Consider the following 19,630-nt stretch of genomic DNA (forward strand, 5'->3'; position numbering starts at 1 on the left):
TCTTGTCGATTACAATATGGCAGCTAGTTCCACAATATTGGCACCAACACCAGGAGTTGTGACTTCCAAAAATCACTAGTTTAATTCAAAATAAGAAGCTAACAAATGCTACTAAATCAATTTAATATCTTTGAAAAACACAATGTAGTGTTTGCCAAAAATCCACTGACTGTTCTCTTCCGCGATCAGAGAAACCCTCTACGGTCTGGTTGGGTATACATTTGGATACATTATTTATTCTCATTGCAAATAAGGTAGAACTGAGAACTGATCCTTGTGGGACTCCTCCCTCCTGTATATAGATTTGTGAGAGGAGACTTGCCGATAGTGGACTTGAAAAATTCTATGCTGAAGGAAGTTTTGTATGAAATATGGTAAGTGGCCTCTCAGGTCAAGGGAATGAAGATCTTTTCATTGATTAATGAAAACATTAATATCAAAAAAGAGCTACAAAGGTTTTTCAATCAAACTAATAGAGAATGAAAATAAATGACTAATTTAATAATAACAACAATAATAATACTATAAAGATAGGTATACTTAGCTTTAACAAAAAAAAAAAAAAAAAAAAAAAAAAAATTTTTTTTCTTCAATGAACTAAGATAAGAAATAACAATTAGAAAAAAAAAAAAAAAAAAAAAAAATTGGGATAACAATAAGCATAACAACACAAAGCAATTAATGCAACTACTTAATGTGAACTATCAAGAAAAGAAAACAGCAAAATGCTTAGAAATACTAATTTCTCTGTTACCACAGTTTTGCTAAAAATGCAAATCGCTTGTAACGCATGATATGCATTGTATATGTTGTAAATTGACCTTGTATATTTGAAATTGTATATCGACGATACCTGACATTGTGTACAGATTGTAAATAGAAGGATTACTATATTTCTATTGTCAAATTCCTCCTCTGTAAGGCTTCGGCTGTTTTGGAGTAATAAATAAAAAAAATAAATAAATAAAAAAAAAAAAAATGCCATAACGTCAAGTGGTGTCAAAGGCCTTCTCTATGTCAAGGCATGCCATAACAAGATGCTCGTTTCAGATAAATGCATTCCTGATGTTTGTTTCAGCTTTGACCATGAGATCCAGGGATGATTGATTTTTTCTCAAACAAAATTGGTTATCGGAGATTAGATTTTGTGAATCGAGATACCAGGTCAGTCGGTGGTATATCATTTTTTCCAGAGTTTTACTCAAGCAGCTGTTAAGAGAAATAGATCTGAAATTGAGGGATAGTGATCTTTCCCTGGTTTGGGAATTGCCAGTACATAGGAGTGATGCCAGCATGTGAGGAATGAATGTTCAATGAAAATATGATTCCAGAAAGTCAGCAGCAAGAATAATGATTTGTTATCTAAGTTTTTAAGCATTATATAATATAATCTATCAGGACCAGCAGCACTGTTCTTTGTGATATATATGGCTTCTTGAAGTTCAAGCATAGTAAGTGGCCAATTGTATGGTAAAGATGTGGTTTTGAAGTTCAACTGAGATTTTTCAGCTTTAATCTTCTGAAATGACAGGTCGTATGCGGTCGAGGCAGACAACTGTGAGAATACAGACCCTAGGGCATTTGCAATTTTTGCTGTCCATTCCAGTTGAAAATTGGAGAGGGTAAAGGAGGAAATTTGCCATTTAATTGTTCTATTTTTCTCCATATTTATTTTAGAAATTGTGTTTTTATTAATTGAATTTGCAAATTGGACCCAGGAGTCTCTTTTTGCTTTCTTCCTGATGTGACGAGCCTTGGTTCTGAGTTTCTTATAATTTAAGAGATTATTGGTAGTAGGATGCTTGTGGAATATGTTCCACACTTGGTTTTTTATTTTTTGGCTCTTTTACAATCCTCGTTCCACCAATAATTTATGGATCTGCAGAGGTGTGACTGTGGGATGGGAATAGATACGGCTGCTAGGATTTGTTTGGTATTATGGTTCGTGAAAATGTCAATTGGATGAGATTCGATGATCTGATTATCAAAGGATACATGATAAGTGTACTTTGCCAAATCTGTCTTGGAAAAATTTCCATTTTATGCGGTTTTCTGAAATTACAGAGCATGAAGTTTCAATTTTACAGATTAGTGGATAGTGGTCATTTTTGAGTGGATCATCAAGAGCTGTCCAATCAATAGAAGGAAAGAGGATCGGAGAGCAGACAGATCTATTGAAGAGACTATTCCTGTTGGGAGATGGATGTAAGTTGGTGAACCAGTATTTAGGATGGTTAAATTTTGCTTGTCAATGAGCATTTCAATGAGTTGTCCTTGTCCATCTGCATTGGGAGAGCCCCCACAATGGATAGTGTCCATTAAAGTTGCCCAATAAACAGAAAGGGGTTGGTAACTGCAGAATTAAATCTTCAAGTTCATGAATGGTACAAGGCTGACTGGACAGTAGATAGGTTGAAACAATTGCTATTCGCGTAGCGATGCTTCAATAGAAATTTGCAAAGGAATACGCCTGCAAGGGACTCGTGAATCTATAAGAATGGCTACCCCACTATGAGCATTATTTGTAAGCAGTCTATCTTGTCAGAAAAGAGTATAGTTTTTATCAAGAGAGAGATACCCAAGGAGTTAAATATGTCTCCTGTAAACAGATGCCGACCGGATTATGACACTTAATTATTTCGTGGATGTCATCAATATTGCTACAAAAGCCTCTGCAAGTCCATTGAACTTCATTGTTTAGATTTAGATGAGAGAGCCGAGTCTGTCTGTATTTTAAATCTGTTTGACGTGGTCAATTTCAATTTTATCTCTTTTTTGGAAAATAGGTCTCGTGTCTATTTCATCCTCTGGATGAATCTCCAGAATGGTTTCAGTTTCATCTTGATTGAAAATTTCATTGGTATCCATAAGGAAGGAGTTAACTGGCTGTTTGCTAATGGAATCTGGCTTCTCTGCTTGAACGAGTCTTATAGAAGCTGCATGGGCAGCAGGTGGTATAGTGACTGGTGCATTGTTAACTCTGCTTGAAATCTGTTGCTTTGAGGATTGTGGTACAGAAGACAGCAAGGATTGAGCCATTCAGAAATGGAGATGTTTGGTGGAACTGATGTATCAGTTTGGACTGATACTGAAAGAATGTTTTTATAGAGGCTTCAACATACGTACGTCTAGGCATCTGCAGTTGTATTTGCTTTTGTGCTTCTGGGAATGAGACTTTTTTTTCTATTTTATATTTCTGAAATTTTTTTTCTCATATTTCCGCTGTTCACAATTCTTAGAGAAGGCTGGATGGTTACCTTACAATTGGAAAAAACAAAGACTGGGCATTACAGTCAGCTTGGGAATGCTCTTTTGATCCACAGTTGGGACATACTGCGTCACCACGACAGACTGTTTGTGAGTGTCCAAAAGGATAATGCGGAACCTCTGTTAAACAAGTCTCGGTTAATCGGGACTCTACTGTACTTCGATATTTTTCAATTTGTCTACATAAAGTAACCCAGTGTTTAGCCAATTTCCACAATAGAACTCTGAATATTTTTTAACATGAAGTGGATAGTATTCAGAGTACTTCATCTACCCAAGTTCAAAGATACTGCTGTTTGTTTAAGTCTTTTCCAGAATACAAATACTTCGATATTTTTCGATTTGCCCATAAAGTAACCTAGTCTAATTAATTTCACAGTACAACTCTGAATACTATTTACTTCATGTATCAATATTATCTACAACAGCTAATCTTCGATTCAATAATCACTGAGATCACAGGCTACTGATATATTAAAGTAAAAGTCTGATGGTATTACATTTTCAAAATTTTTCAAAAATGTGTAAAATAATTAAATCAAAAGACAGGAAATATAGCACTGCAAATTAATGCCATTACTTACATATCCTGTTTAGCATCATAACAGAATGTACTAAGACCAAACTGAATAAGCTGAAATTTTGTGGCACCCTGAAAAAAACAGTGAAATATAACGATGAAACCTATTGATATAGAGAGTTTAAAAATTGGTAAATTAAAATACCTGTCTGTTATAAATTGTTAAAAATTAATACAAGGAACAAAATGTCCAGTGACATTTTAAATTTAAATTGCAACTAATCCAGTCAGCTGAAGAATTTTTCCCTCCATAATCAGTTTTGAAATTAAAATTGCCAATTTTTTGTGCATGAGAGAATCACACACTTTTCCAACCCAATTTTAACCTCAGTACAGAATAAAAATCCTACATTCTACCAAAAACTATTTCCTTAGTATGTGAGTTTGCACTGTTAATAGTACTAATAGTAAAATGATTCGTTTTTGTGGTGGATGCATATATTAAATCAAGAATGGCCAACTTATGTATGTTCAACAGTTACTTAATGCCATCATGATGTAAAGAATATGCCTTAATGAAACAAGCACACTGAAAAAAAAATTATCTTAAAAAAAGAAAGGGAAAAAAAAAAACAAGATAAAGAAAATAAAGACAGATAGTGAATTACCTGAAATTATAATGTATTAAAGTTCAGTTTATTTGTATGCTAATGGAGAAGGAAAATGGTTACATTTGGAATTCTCATTTGAAATTTTGTCATTAGGCCAAACATTGGAATTAGTCTAAGGTAGTCATAGAGCTATGTATATATAATGTGTTTTTACATATGAAGGCTCAAATGGATACATGAATGCACATTTCAAAGGACGTTTCAAAACAGCAGTAGCAACAAATTAGCAACAAAACCGTGTAAAATAATTAAATCAAAAGGCAAGAAATATTGCACTGTGAATTAATGTCATTACTTACACATTCTGTTTAGCATCGTAGCAGAATGTACTCAGACCAAAATGAATAAGATGGAATTTTGTGGCACTCTGAAAAAAAGGTGAAATATTAAGTGAAACCTATTAATACAAAGTAATACAAAATAAAAAAAAAAAGCAAAATCCGTAAAAAAAAATTAAGATAAGCTGTATATGTACAGATTTTATTGAAACTGTATTGTGTTTACAAGAAATAAGCAGTTTTTATGTTTATGATAGTTCTAAAAATCAGCATAGGAGGGTAGTAGTTTTTTAACAATATTCAAGATAAACTTAAATAAGCCAAAATTGAAGAAATTCTCTTAAATTTAGATCCAGAAACTGATGAAACTAAATCAAATAACACACACACACACACACACACACACACACACACACACACACACACACACACACACACACACACACACACACACACACACTCCACCCATGCTAGGATCCAAGCTCACCAAAACCTGATCACCAGAAAATGTGTAGCAAAGAGAATTCTCCCTAACTCACATATGGATAGCCTACTCGATATATTAACCACTTCTTAACTAGGCTAGTTTCACCTTTCAGAGTGCTGATGCAGTTCCAACTGCTAAATGATGTCACTTTCTCTTCAACTAACAGCAGGCCCAATATGTTCTATATTACTCTCTCAAAACAAGATTAATCAGTGCTATCAACAAGCTATACAACAGAGCAACTGTAGAACCTGAAGCATTTCCACTGTTCATTCTCAAAATTTGCAGGCCCATTTTAACTGACCTACTCCTCCAAACCTTCAACAGAATTCTGCAGTCAGCTTGCATCCCCACCATATGATAACAGTATATCACTAGGCCTATACCTAAAAATAACCATTTTCAACCTTGAGGGGGGGGGGTAGATCAATGATTATCAATCTGCTCAATACCTCTGGTAGGATGTGAAACACTAAACAGCAGAGGCCAAATTGACATTTGTTCTTCTTCAAGATTAAAGCAGCATTTTATAGGCTTTTCATGCATTCGACATCCTGGAGAATCATTTTTGCACCTCTGCTCATCTCAATATTTTCAGAGACTTGCTGAACCAGGAAATCCACTTGTGATGGAGGCCCTACAACTTCACCCTAAACAGAGTGACCAGAGAGAGTTGTTTTTGCCATTCTCTTTGTGCTCACCCTTTCTATCTGTACACAAGGATTTCATCTCCTATGTAGATGACTGAAGATGTTCATCACCACATAGGATGCTCAGGGTGCCTTGATATCCTCCAAGAATGCCCATGCACAGATCTCAAAGCTAAAATCACATTTAAAAGCCATTGCTTTGAAACTCAACATTCAAGTTTGTGAAAATAAACAACTAATAAAAGACAGATCAACATCATTACCCTCCAAGATAGCCAACCTATCAACAGAGTTCAGTTATGATGATTTTAGGATGGTTTGGGATAAGCCTTCCTTCATCAAACACTTTACCAGTTCCAAGAGAAAAACCAATGCTACTCTATGCAGGGCTAATATTAGACACACTGACTGGTGTCCATCTAATCGCTTAATACATGGTAAGGTGCATGTCCCCAGTGGTCCTCCATGCTTCAGTCATTTGAACTCTGCTGCACAGTCACAGCTTAGAATTGAACTGAGCATTGAATATTGGATTGTGCAGTGGCTCAACCATATTCTGGGAAACCTTTTACCATCTCCAGGAGCATCTGTCATATCTCCCCAGGATGGACTCCTTGACTGAAAGTTTCTCTTGATCAAAACAAACATTTTCACTCTTGCTAAGCTATTCTCATACAGGACTGAAGTCCCAAGCATGACAGAGATGCTATCACACCCAGTGTCTTAGATCACTCAAAAGCAATAACTCCACTCTTCAGTCCCAAGCAACCAGCCTGAAGTGTCTTCAAAGGACATTCTCCTCAAAATCTGTGGAATTTTCCAGCAACCTGGACATTGGATGGATGTGCGAATACAAGGCCCACAGTTATTCAAGAAACATATCCCTTTGTTCCTGGTTGCTCCTGCTTCCCGTTCCTGGTTGCTCCTAGATGGTCTTGCATTGAATCATGATCGGGAACAGACTGTTGAAAAGATCTAGTATGTCTCTAGTGTGCCTTTGTCTAACATCCTGCCTAGTCCTCTAATCAACATGCTAATTCTTAATGTGATCACAGTGTCCTTTTTAAAAAAAAAAAAAAAAATCCAAAAATCTGTACCCCATAGTACAGGCATTTTTGGAGAAGTGTCTACTGCAGAGTGATTTAAATAAAATTAAAAAAAAAAAAAAAAAACTGAATGAAGCCTATAACATTTGTACTTGGATTATCCAGGAGTTCAATTTCCCATTTGCGCTAATGATGGCCCTGAATACTGCAATTATATTGATCAGTAAACAGCTGTAACTATTTCAAAAGTATAATATGTCAGTCATTAAGTTTAACTGCTTATTAAAGTAAATTATAATATAAATAATATGCATACCTGTAACGTTAATTTAAAAAAATTATAACACATTATCTTAACATAAGAAAATTATTATAATTAAAAAATAACACATTAATATATGTTATAATTATTAATTTTATCTAATAAATATTATTATAATTACAGATAACAGCTGATATATATGGGAAATGGTACTCTTTAGGATGCTGCATCATTTCCTATTTCAGTAACATATATACTGAAATAGTCCATACACAGCCTTAACATTTCAATATTTTTTTGTACATATACTCACATGTTGAATTACAAATAAAAATATAGTAGGACTCTGTTTATGCTGGGGTTAGCTTCCTGAGATTTCTGGCATAAAATGAAGCGGCATAAATTGAAGCAAAAATATAATGGGAACATATGTAAATACATTAGGTTGCGTTCCAAGATTTTTCAGTAATCAACACAAAATATGTACTTGAAAAATGTTTTATTTTATGAAATTTATGTATTGAAAATTGTATAATGTTTAAAAAAAAAGAAAGAAAATTTACTGCTTTTAAAAACGATAGAATAGATGTCTATTTGGTTTTCTTCTTTTCTGATAATAAGTTATAGTATGGCTGTAGAACTGTCTCAATTCCTCTCTTAACGGTTGAGCTCCGCTCTCAGTTGGGGTCTTACTATAGAAAATCTCACATCTCTTACTGCATTGATCTCACTGTTAGTGTCCTAACCGGCATTGCAGAATCAGCTTCACTTTCCTGTGTCTTCTTTGGACAGTTGTTCAGCTAACTGTTCTAAATCTTCCACTGAAAGCTCTTCACCATGACTCAAGAAGCTCATTTATGTCACCAACTTCTACATCATCTAGTCCTATTTCCTTTGCTATCTCTGTCACATTCTCTGTTATTGAAGCAAGGACAGTGTCATGCTCTTGAGAATCTGGAATGCAGTAAGGCCAAAGCTTATGCCAGATGCCATTCATACATGATTTTGAAACTTCACTCCATGCCACTGAAATGTTGGAGATCCCTTTCATGATGTTGTATGACTTCCAGTAGTCTCTCAACGTGACATTATCGAACACTTGAACAGCCTCAAATTCCCTTGAGTGTTCTACATTAGTAATAAGCCTTGAAGGTGGATATTGCTCCTTGATCCATGGGTTGTAAAAGTGAGGTTGTGTTTGGTGGAAGTAAGACATCTTGATATCTAGGCCACTGGTATTCAAATCACTGAAATCTGGAGGGTGACCAGAGGCATTGTCCAGCAGCAGCAAACTCTTATGAGGAAATCTATTTTTCGTACAGAACTTCTTTACTGCGGGGCAAAAATATGATGTGTACCAGTCACTAAAAATTGTCTGCATAACCCAGGCCTTTTTGTTGGAACACCAGCAGACAGGAAGCTGTTTTCGCGATATTTCATGTCTTTATAGCATGTGGTGTTTCTGAATGGTAAACTAACATAGGTTTTAATCTGAAAGTTCCTGAAGCATTGCCACCCAATGACAAAGTCAAACAGTCTTTGGCTGCCTTGAACCCAGGGGCAGAACATTCTTCACAAGCAATGAAGGTACGGTTGGGCAGCTTTTTCCAGCAGAGTCCCATTTCCTCAGGGGTAAGCCATTCTTCATCAACAAGTTTTTGAAAATAAATTGGAAATTCATTTGCAGCTGTAATATCAGCACTAACTGCTTCTCCTGACATTTTAACATTAGGGTTTTTTGTTCTGTTCTTTAACCTAAAAAACCATCCTCTACTAGCAGTAAAATCATTAGAACCATCCTCTTCACCACTTAACTCATCAAACAAAGATTTTGCTTTATACCTGATAAATGATTCCGTTAGAGGAAGATGACACTGGGTCATGTTGTCAATCCACAGGACAAGCAGCTTTTCCATTTTTTTGACTGTTTTATTCCAGGAATAGGTGTAGTAAGAGGGTCCCACACCAATACTGACTGCTGATTGGGAAGACTGCTTTGTGGTCTCAGCATTTTTCATTATAGTTGTTACAGTTGATGGTGCTAAATTGAAGGCACAGCACACATCTGACCAGGTTTCACTTTTCTCCATTCGCCGAATAAATCCCATTTTTTCTTCGAGTGTCAATGATTTACATTATTTTTTAGTCTCTTGTCCAGATGCACTTGATAACACAAATTTTGGGGGCATGGTTGTAGATATGTACAGTATCTGTATGTAAAAATACATATTAATAAAAAGAATCCTATACTCTAGACACCAGTGCACGTTTGTCAGTTCACTTGCAGTTCTTAGTCCGTGGTTAACGTAATTTGCTTTTTCTCGTCACATTTTATATTTTGTTTTTTTGTTTAATTATATTAAATTTGAGGCAGTACTTTATCATTTAGTATTATAATTTTATTACAATGTTGGTACCATCTGTGTCTAGGAAATCAGGCAGGGTCATGACTCATCACTCCCTCCAACCATGATCTGAGAGGTGCTGTTGTTGATATGGGGGTTTGATGGCGCATAAGCTACTTTGGCTATAATGCGCCTATTCATTTATAATAATAAAAAATGAAAAAGTTTCATAAATTCAGAATTGATTAAAAAGTACAGTTTGCTTTAAGAAGTTGAAAAATTCGGAAATATCTGCGTCATCTCCAATGAGATTCTCTAAAGTTATTGGTCTATGAAGGTTAACCAGTGATAGCAGGGTTGAAGTTCTGTCTTGTTCATAGTAAGGGCAGTCAATGAGAATGTGTTTAATACTCAGATTTATATTACAAAGTGGACACTGTGGTGGGTCATTCCCTGTGAGTAAATAAAGGTGGGTCAGGTAAGTATGTCCTATTCTTACCCTTGAAAGGACTACCTCTTCTCGTCTTGATGTGCGGACACTGGAGCGCCAAATTTTTGGATCATGTTTAAATTGAAATAGTTTATTATTAATTTGAGAGTGCCATATTGCTATCCATTTTGACAGGCATGCAGCCTGAATGGTTAATGCATAGTCTGATGGCGGAACAGGGATATCAGTTAAGTTGAAGCTAGTTGGATTTTTTGCAGCTTTATCAGCCAGTTCATTGCCCAAAATGCCAGAATGAGCTGGAATCCACAGAAGGTGACCAGTTGATGGCGTTCTTCAATTTTTAGTATGCTTTTTATTTCGTCTAGAACAGGGTGTACTTTATCTAAGGGGTTACATAAACCAAGATTGAGCTGAGGGAATCAGTGTAAATAACAGATTTTAAAGCACAGTGAGAAGAGAGATTCTGAAAGCTAGTTTGATTGCATATAATTCAGCTGAGAAGATACTGAATTCAGATGGCAAGGATGCTGAAATAACAGTATTTGGAAACACTGCAGCTGCTCCAATGTTTGAATTAGATTTAGAGCGGTCTGTATAAATTGGAGAAAAGTCAAGATATCTTTCAGTGTGAGCTTCATGAAGTTGTTTGATATTTGTAAAATGTTCTTTCCCCATCGAGACAGGTAAGTGTCACAGGTCGGTATAGGAGGTGGAACCCATGGTGGTTGAGTACAAGTTGTTACCTGTTGTACAGAAAGGATGGAAACATTCCAAATTTGCATCAGTTCAAGAAGGCGAAGACCAGCTGGCTTTACTATGCTTGGTTTATTTCTGAAAAGGTTTTCTAATGGTGGATTGAACAGGTATGACTGAGTCGGATGCATGGCACAGCTTTGTATCTTGACAGCATACTTCAATAACAGTGTTTTCCTACGTAAAGTTAGTGGGGGTTCATGGGCATCAATGTAGAGACTATGTGCTGGTGACGTTCTGAAAGCACCGAGTGAAAGTCTCAAGGCACTGTGTTGAATTGGATCAAGCCAGCGCAATGCACTCAATCTGGCTGAATCATAGATGGGAGCTCCATAATCAAGACGGGATCTGATTAATGCTCGATATAGCTGAAGCAGAGATGTACGATCTGCACCCCATGTTTGGGAGGATAAAGCTCTGAGCATATTTAACTTTTTTAGACAGGAAGTACGTACATTTTTTATGTGGTCTATAAAATTTAACTTATTATCAAGTGTTAATCCTAGAAATCTGATGCTATTAGTGACCGGGATGGAGACATTATAAATTTGAAGTTCAGGATCCGGATGAAGTTTGCGCTGTCTACAAAAATGGATGGCAACTGTTTTCTGCTGCGAGAGTCGATAGCCATTGAGGCTGACCCACTGTTGTATTTTATTAAGTGATATATGGAGCTGCCATTCAATAGACCTCATGTTTTGGGAATGGCAGGAGATGGAAAGATCATCTGCATAAAGGTAGGTCTCAACTGTATTTGGAAGCTGATTGGTAATGGAATCTATTCTAAGAGCAAACAAAGTGGCACTCAGTACTGATCCCTGTGGTACTCCTTCCTGCATAAACGTTTTGGAGAGGGCATGTTGGTACTGAACTTGAAACGATCTAGTACGTAGAAAGTTCTGAACAAATATAGGAAGGTTGCCTCGCAGACCAAGAGAGTAAAGATCACTTAGTATGCCATGTCGCCAGGTAGTGTCAAAAGCCTTCTCGATATCTATTGAAACCATTACAAGATGTTCACGTTTAACAAAGGCATTTCGAATGGCGAATTCAGCCTTGACCTTAAGATCTAAGCACGTTTGTTTGTTTGTTATTTGGTTTTTAGGAGCATTAGCAACTAAGACCATATTGCTCCGGGGATATGCAGTGGTCATTCCCTAACCTTTCCGCATCCTCCGTATTTGGTGGTGACAGGCTCGAACCCCGGTCTAATCAAGAAGCGTGTGCTACGCACTACTGCTCCTTCCCACCTGGCTAGGGAGACGCCGATCTAAGCACGACCTATTTTTATGAAAGCCATATTGGCTATGGCTCATTAGATGTTGTTACTCAATGATCCATTACGAGTCTTCTGTGGACAATTTTTTCAAGGATTTTTGCTCAGGCAACTTGAGAGAGAGATCGGTCTATAGCTATAGGGGTTAGTTGGATCTTTCCCAGGTTTTAGGAATGCCAAAACAGTAGAGTGATGCCAAGAAGTTGGAAAAACGTTTTCTAAAAATATACGATTGTAAAAAACCAGAAGCAGGCTTAAAGCTTTGTCATCGAGCTGTTGAAGCATGACATAATAAATCCCATCTGGCCCGGCAGCACCACTGTGGGCTGTTCTAATGGCATGCAGAAGTTCAGAGTGTTGCAGAGGTTTGTTATATGGCAGAGTACGTGCGGTTTGAAATTTTATGGCATGCTTTTCTCTAATGTTTTTAATTCGTTGGAATGATGTAGAATATGCTGATGCCGCTGATATTTCAGCAAAAGTATTGCCCAAAGCATTAGCAATATCTAAGGAACTGGATATATCTTGCCCTTTCCAGGAGAGGATTGGAGAAGGTATAGTAGGAAACTTACCAGATAACTGTCTAATTTTTTTCCATATAGTTTTTGGATCAGTGTTTCTGTTAAAGGTCGATGCAAAACAGGTCCAGGATTCTTTCTTGGCTTGCCTTTGTACAAATCGTGCTTTTGCTGTTAGCTTCTTATAATTAATGAAATTGTTTGTGGTTGGACATTGCCGAAATAAATTCCAGGCTTTGGTTTTTGCTTTTGTGCATTCGTCATTCCACCAGTAATTATAATGCTTGCGACCAGGGGGATTTGATAATGGTATTGTGTCCTTGGCCACTTTTAGGAGATGTGATGTGATGTAATCTGTTACATTGTCAATATTCTGGAGCTGGATTTTTTCCTCGTCAAGAGAGATTGATGATCGAAATTTTGCCCAGTTTGCACGAACAAATTTCCATTTCCTGCGGAGTTTGTTTGAAGGAGACTGTGATATCAAAAAATTGCATATGATTGGAAAGTGGTCACTGCCCATAGGATCATTTAAAACATACCACTCTATGGTTGGGAGGAGTATTGGAGAACAAATTGAGAGATCTATTCCTGAGGTGTGTCCAGTTGGGAGTTGTATGTGAGTGTGCGCACCAGTATTGAGTAAGGTGAGGTTTTGTGACTCTAGAAAGCTTTCAACGAGTCGACCACATGTGTCTAGTTTAGGACCGCCCCATAAGGGGTGGTGTCCATTAAAATCCCCTAATATATAGAGAGGTGGAGGTATCTGTATGAGGAGATCTTCAAGATCTTTTAAACAGTAAGTATGGTTTGGTGGTAGGTATATTGAGACAAGTGTTATTGAAATATGAAGAGTTATATGAACAGCAACAGCTTCCATTTCAGTTTGAAGTGGAATATGTTTAGTTGGGATATTTGAATTTATTAGGATTGCTACACCACCATGGGCAGCATTTGCTGTATTACGATCTCTTCGATAAAGACAATAGTTCTTTATTGAAGGAGAAATTTGCGAGGTTAGGTAAGTTTCCTGAAGACAAAGGGCAACTGGAGAATATCAGTTAATTAGATCACAGATGTCATCTGTGTTGCAACGAAAGCCTCTGCAATTCCATTGTAAAATACAAGGCATTATTTGTGTTTAATTGATGGAGATGTATCTGACTGCTTTTTGAAGGTTACTGGCTTATGACGTTCTAATTTAGATTTATCTTTTTTGGAGAAAACTGGCCGACCTGTGTCCATTTCTTCTTCTGCATGGATTTCTAGAAGGGGATCTTCCTGTATGGATGTGCCATCTGTATCCATGGTTGTATCTTGAAAATTTTTCACTACATTTGTGTTTAAACTATGAGATATGGTATCTATGACTGGAGCAGGATATGCCACTGGTATTGTCAGAGGAGTATTATTTGCCTGGTCAGAGAACTTGGATTGTTGCTTAGAAAGAACATTTCTAGCCCAGTCAGAAATTGATTTGTTAGTGGGAACTGTTACATCAGTTTGAGTGGAGACTGTCTGAAATTTTTTTACAGCATTGGCATAGGTCATATTTTTGGTTATAGTAGGAGCAACTAATTTTCTCGATTCTGGGTAACTTACTTTGTTCTCAACCTTGTATTTTACTATTTTTTTCTCGGTTTTCCACTTTTCACATGTCTTCGAATATGCAGGATGGTCACCTTTGCAATTTGGGCAGGTCATTTTTGTAGCTGTACAGTTACTTTGTATGTAATCTGAGGATCCACAATTAGGGCAGACAGGAACTCCTCCGCATACAGTTTGTGAGTGGCCATACTTTTGGCATTTGTAACACCTTAAAGGGTTTGGAATGTAAGGTCGGATGCGGCAAAATAAATAACCTGCTTTTACAGAGGAGGGTAAGTTGGGTGTATTGAAGGTGAGAATAATATTTCTTGTACGTGTCAGTTGATTATCTTTTTTAGTCATTATTCTTTTTGCTTCAATTACATTGTCCCTGCAGTTTTTGGGTTATTTCTTCATCGGTGACATTCAGTAAGTCCCAACTGGATATCACACCCTTAGATTAATTTAGGGTTGTGTGTGGAGATATTTTAACTGGAATGCCAGCAAAGCTTGTAAGTTGTAACAGCTTCTCGGAATGTCTGTGGTTGGTGGTTTCTACTAGTAAGTCTCCTGATTGCAGTCTCTTCACCGTCTTGGGAGATCCTGCAATACCCTCCAGATGTTTTTGTATGACAAATGGAGACAATTTATTCATGGGCTGACTAGTAAGGGAGTGGATGATTAAGAACGACGGGCATGGTTGCTCCATCCGATCAGTCTTTTGTCTCTTTGGATTATCATTCTCAATATCCTTATGGTCTGTGTTATCCATGATTGCTCCTTTTAGCCCTTGGCAAGTGGACTTACTTGCCAAGATTTCCGGCCCCGCCACAGGCAGGTTTTAAAAAAATAAGGCTTTAGATAAATGTATAAACTTAAAAATAACTTTAATCGCCTTTGAAGAGCACTTTATAATCTCACAAATATCGCTTGGCCTCAAAATACGCTTGGCACCCGGGGCCACAGAGGTGCAAAGGTCAAGTGGCGTAAATTGAAGCAGTGTAAACAGAGTCCTACCTGTATCTATAAACGTAGAGGATTAAAAAAAAAAAAAAACTAATAGTAATTTTTATTTTTTTAAGTTACTAAATTTTCATCTTTATTTTATTTTTGACAACAGTCTTGTTCTAATAATCAGCTATGAAATTAAACAATGAAAAATTAATAATTGAAAGAATTTATGTGCACAATTTTTAAATTTTTATAAACTTACAAATTCATCACATAAACACCAATAATTGGCCTGATATAATTCCAAATGAAAATTCAAACATGTAGCTAACTGGATTAGTAACTTCAATTGTTCTGGGTTTGAAATTTACATTTTTCTTTCTCCACTAACATATCAACAACTTAAATGATAATATCTTATTTCAACTATTTATGTTATTCACATGCCAATTAAAACCAATTTAATCGATCAAAATATAACATCAGAAAAAAAAATAATAATAAATAAATAAAATGGCTGCTGTTTATTATCCTTTTAACCTTTCTTGGAAAAAGTAAAACTCCAGCTATGAATTGTGTTAAGCTGAGACTATCTAATTTGGCTCTGAAAAGTGACACTTTAGTTAGAGTCAAGTGAGACACTTCACTGTGGTGCTGCACATAACTGACACCATTTGTTTTACAATCCAAAGGAATTTGTGTTAAAATTAATGATAAATTACTGGGAAAACAGGATAGTATATTGAGTTTTACAATACGAAGAACAGTGCTTCTCTTTCAGCTACCTTCCCCGCTAATAGAGATCACTGAATGACAAGTTCCACGGGAGTCCATGGAAGGTGGACTTGCTGATTTATGTACATCACAAAAATGAATTACACAACAAAAAACAGATAAAATCACAATTGCCACACTAATTCTGAAATACAATTTGATGAGACTTATTTTCTCTAGAATTTCTGCAAGCCAAGATAACAAAATATAACAGTGATTGTGTATCAAATGATATGTAGCTAAAGACATTTTTTTAAACTTTATTTTTTGAATCTGCATAATTTAAAAATCAAAGAGCAAATTTTGGCGGTGTCAGAAATATTTTTATTTGTTAATCATGATGTTTTATTACTGAGAACAATAAAACAAAATAATTTAATTTGGGAGCCTATCGGTGATGCTAAGAACCAAAAAAAAAAAAAAACCCACTTTCACAACACCAGGTGGAAGATGGAAGTTTGTTTCAATAATTAATCATCACTCACAAATTTTCACATGTCAATTCTGCAACTACCCTTTTTCAATTTAAGTATGTCCCCTTAGAAGTGTTGTCCAAGTTAGTTTACTCAATCCATTTAAAGCCTTAAACTTCAATCAGGTCTCCTCTTTCATGATATGAGTGTCCTCAAATCCATTATGTGCATCACCACATAATGGAAGTCAACTTGACTTTTACTTTTGTATCCTTGAGTCCTCTGCACTTGTTTTAAGCGATTCACATCCTTCTTAAAATGAAGCTACCAGATCTGTGTATTCAGTACTCATGTATAGCTCCATATAGCTCTGAATAATGGTATTCAATTACTGTAATTCATTCTTCAGTGGATATAGATTCAAAGTATAACAAAATCTTGTCAAGTTATTTAAATAACTGTAAAAGTATAATGAAATCTAAATAATTCTTTCTCCAGTTAGGAATCCAAAAATAAATATGTATACACAGTTTCTTACCCACTTCATTTGCTTCTAACAATCTGTTGAATCATAAATTTTTCCAACTACCTGAAACAACACCATGTGGAAGTTCATTCCAATAATGAATTACTCTTTGGATAAGGCTCGGAGAAATCTAAAGATTAGCCAATTAGTCATTACAATGCTTTCCTACCTTAATAGTCAGCAGCCAACTGAAAAAGCCACCCACTGCTAATTATAGTACAGTACACTGAAAGGACAGAATTCATGGGATACCTGGTTGCTGGGTAACACAATGCTGTCACCCCTCTCGCTAGTGGATGAACCCACCGATTGGCAGGTATATAGGCACACTGCATCACTGCATTCACATAGACAGTAATTCGATGTCAGTATGGATAAATGTCTTGAGTTAACCAACTTTGAAAAAGGGATGATAGTGGGTGCCCGATGCATGGGTCACTATCGTGGGGGTGGTAGAGAAATTGCACAATCCCCGTTCAACAGTATCAAGAGTATATCTGTACACCATCAATGTGGACAGAGCTGTGGGTGAGAAAGGTGGTGGATGAACGTGGCTGTTGAATCTCTGTCTCACATTGTTTCAGCCAACAGGAGAGCGACAGTGGCACAAATCACTTCCGATTTCAACAAGGGAGCCACCAGAAACATCTCCACCAACCAAGACCATCAAGTGATCATTAGTGGCAATAGGTTATGGGAGCCCCCGACCCACCAAAGTCCCACTGCTAACACCATGACGCAGGACTCTACGCCTCAACTAGGCGAAAGAACATTGGCACTGAATCTTGGATGATTGGCGACAGGTCTCCTGGTCTGATCAGTCCCATTTCCAGTTATTTCAAGTGGACGGGAGGGTGCATATCTGGCAGAAACCACACAAAGCTAAACGTCCATCATGTCAACAAGGAACTGTTCAGGCAGGTGGACGGTCGGTAATGGTCTGAGGGAGTGTTCAACTGGCACATGTTGGGACCTCTGTTTGTTATTTGGTTTTTAGGAGCATTAGCAACTAAGGCCATATTGCTCCGGGGATATGCGGTGGTCATTCCCTGACCTTTCCGCATCCTCCATATTTGGTGGTCATGGGCTCGAACCCCAGTCTAATCAAGAAGTGTGTGCTACGCACTGCTGCTCCTGCCCACCTGGCTATGAAGGTGCCATTGGGACCTCTGGTACACTAGGTACATCTCTGAACAGTCCAGGTTACGTGTCCATCCTTGCAGACCATCTGCATTCCTTCATGGTCATCGGGCACCCACAGGGCAATGGGCTCTTCCAGCAGGACAGTGCGCCCCCCCCACCGAGCTGTGGTGACTAGAACATGGTTCAAAGAGCATTCTGCAGATTCTACAACTATGGAATGGTCTCCCCATTCATCAGACATGAACCTTATGAAGCATCTTTGGTATGCTGGGAAAGGTCCGTTCAAGCTTTGGATCCTCCATCCAGGAATGCAACTGAATTATAAACAGTGGTGCAGCAAGCACAGATGGAAATAACTGTGGAATGCTTTTGTGAACTAGTGGACTCAATAGCTCACCGTGACTGCCCTTATCTGGGCAAAAGGTAGGCCTACCCATTACTAGGTAGGTATCCCATGATTTCTGTCCACTCAGTGTACATATAGTCAAATATCAACTAAATAATACTAATATAAGGAATATTACAATAATTCATTCTAAGTGTTCAGTTACAGAATTAGTTATATATCTCTAACTAGTTCTTTTAGACCATCTTCCAGCGGGCATTTTTTGCATCCCAGTGACACCGATACAGCATTTGCATCTCAGAAGCACTTCCCTGATATACATAGACAGTTAAATGCCAGTCATGTGACTCCTACTTCGACAGTCTGCCCATTCTCACTTGAACCTATTAAGAATTGCAACTTGTGAATGAAAAAAAAATTTTTTTTTTCTTCTTAAGTCTTTCTACGTTGCTACCATTCTTGACTTTTGGCAGCACTGGGGACTTCGACCATTTTACTCAATGCCAATGAGTTTAACAATTTTTAATGGTTTTATTGGAAAATTGAAATGATATTTTGTTATTTGCAGTATTAATAATGGTGTTAGAATACATATAGATGGTTATTTTTCTCAAACGGACTTGAAAAAGTCGTTTACGAGGGGGATGCTGGAAATTTGGAAGCCAACAGGAGAACCATGGCAAATTATGGGAAACTAACCCGATAAACTGCTTTGCCTCTACCACAGTTTCTTGCTGCATTCTCAGTAAACAGATGATGCATGCTATTGGTTAGTCTCCAGTGGTTCTCGTGTCGGCTTTCTTTACATTTGCTCCATGTATTCAGTTTGTTTATACACCTTATTAATCCATGTGTTCTAATCCTCTTAACATTTTTCATATTAAATTTTATTAAGATTTAAGCAGTACTGTAGTCATAAAATTAGCAGAAGGTATACTCTATGAATGTTATGAAAAGTAGAGTATACTGTGCATATCAGGCTTATTAATTGAATTCACTTTGGATGCATAGAAGTAGCATAAAATTATAAGTACAGTATTGCCTAAGAATCAAAGTCTAATAAATTTATTTTTAGACTTTTAGTAAATATTTTAATTTGTTTTTTCGAGTCTTTCAAACACCAGAAGGTATATGCTATTCGCTTTAAAAAATTAGGGTTGTAGTGGCGTATACCCTCCACTACAACCCTGAATTTAGGTAATTGTCAAGGTGACCATGATGGCACCATGATGTACAGGTGACCCCTGCTTAAAGCTAATAATTCGTTCTGGAAAAACAGAGCGATAAGTGAATCTGCGCTAAGCGAGTGCCATAGGATATTTCCTAATCAATAGATAATAAACAATCAAGAATAAACAGAAGTAAA

At 36.9% G+C, this 19,630-nt stretch overlaps 1 protein-coding gene across 1 annotated transcript in view; it reads right to left on the reverse strand.

The window, feature by feature from the left end:
• LOC150083034 (poly(A)-specific ribonuclease PARN-like) overlaps window positions 1-19,630 on the reverse strand; it is a 504,128-nt gene that overhangs the window by 388,610 nt on the left and 95,888 nt on the right. Inside the window, exon 4 of the mRNA XM_090376989.1 lies at window positions 3,852-3,919. Coding sequence (XP_090233115.1) covers window positions 3,852-3,919 — 68 coding nt within the window. The remainder of the gene's footprint in view (window positions 1-3,851; window positions 3,920-19,630) is intronic.

Source organism: Mastigoproctus giganteus, chromosome 7 (assembly GCF_048544385.1).
Source record: "Mastigoproctus giganteus isolate SK-2022 chromosome 7, ASM4854438v1, whole genome shotgun sequence".
Lineage (NCBI taxonomy): Eukaryota > Metazoa > Arthropoda > Arachnida > Uropygi > Thelyphonidae > Mastigoproctus > Mastigoproctus giganteus.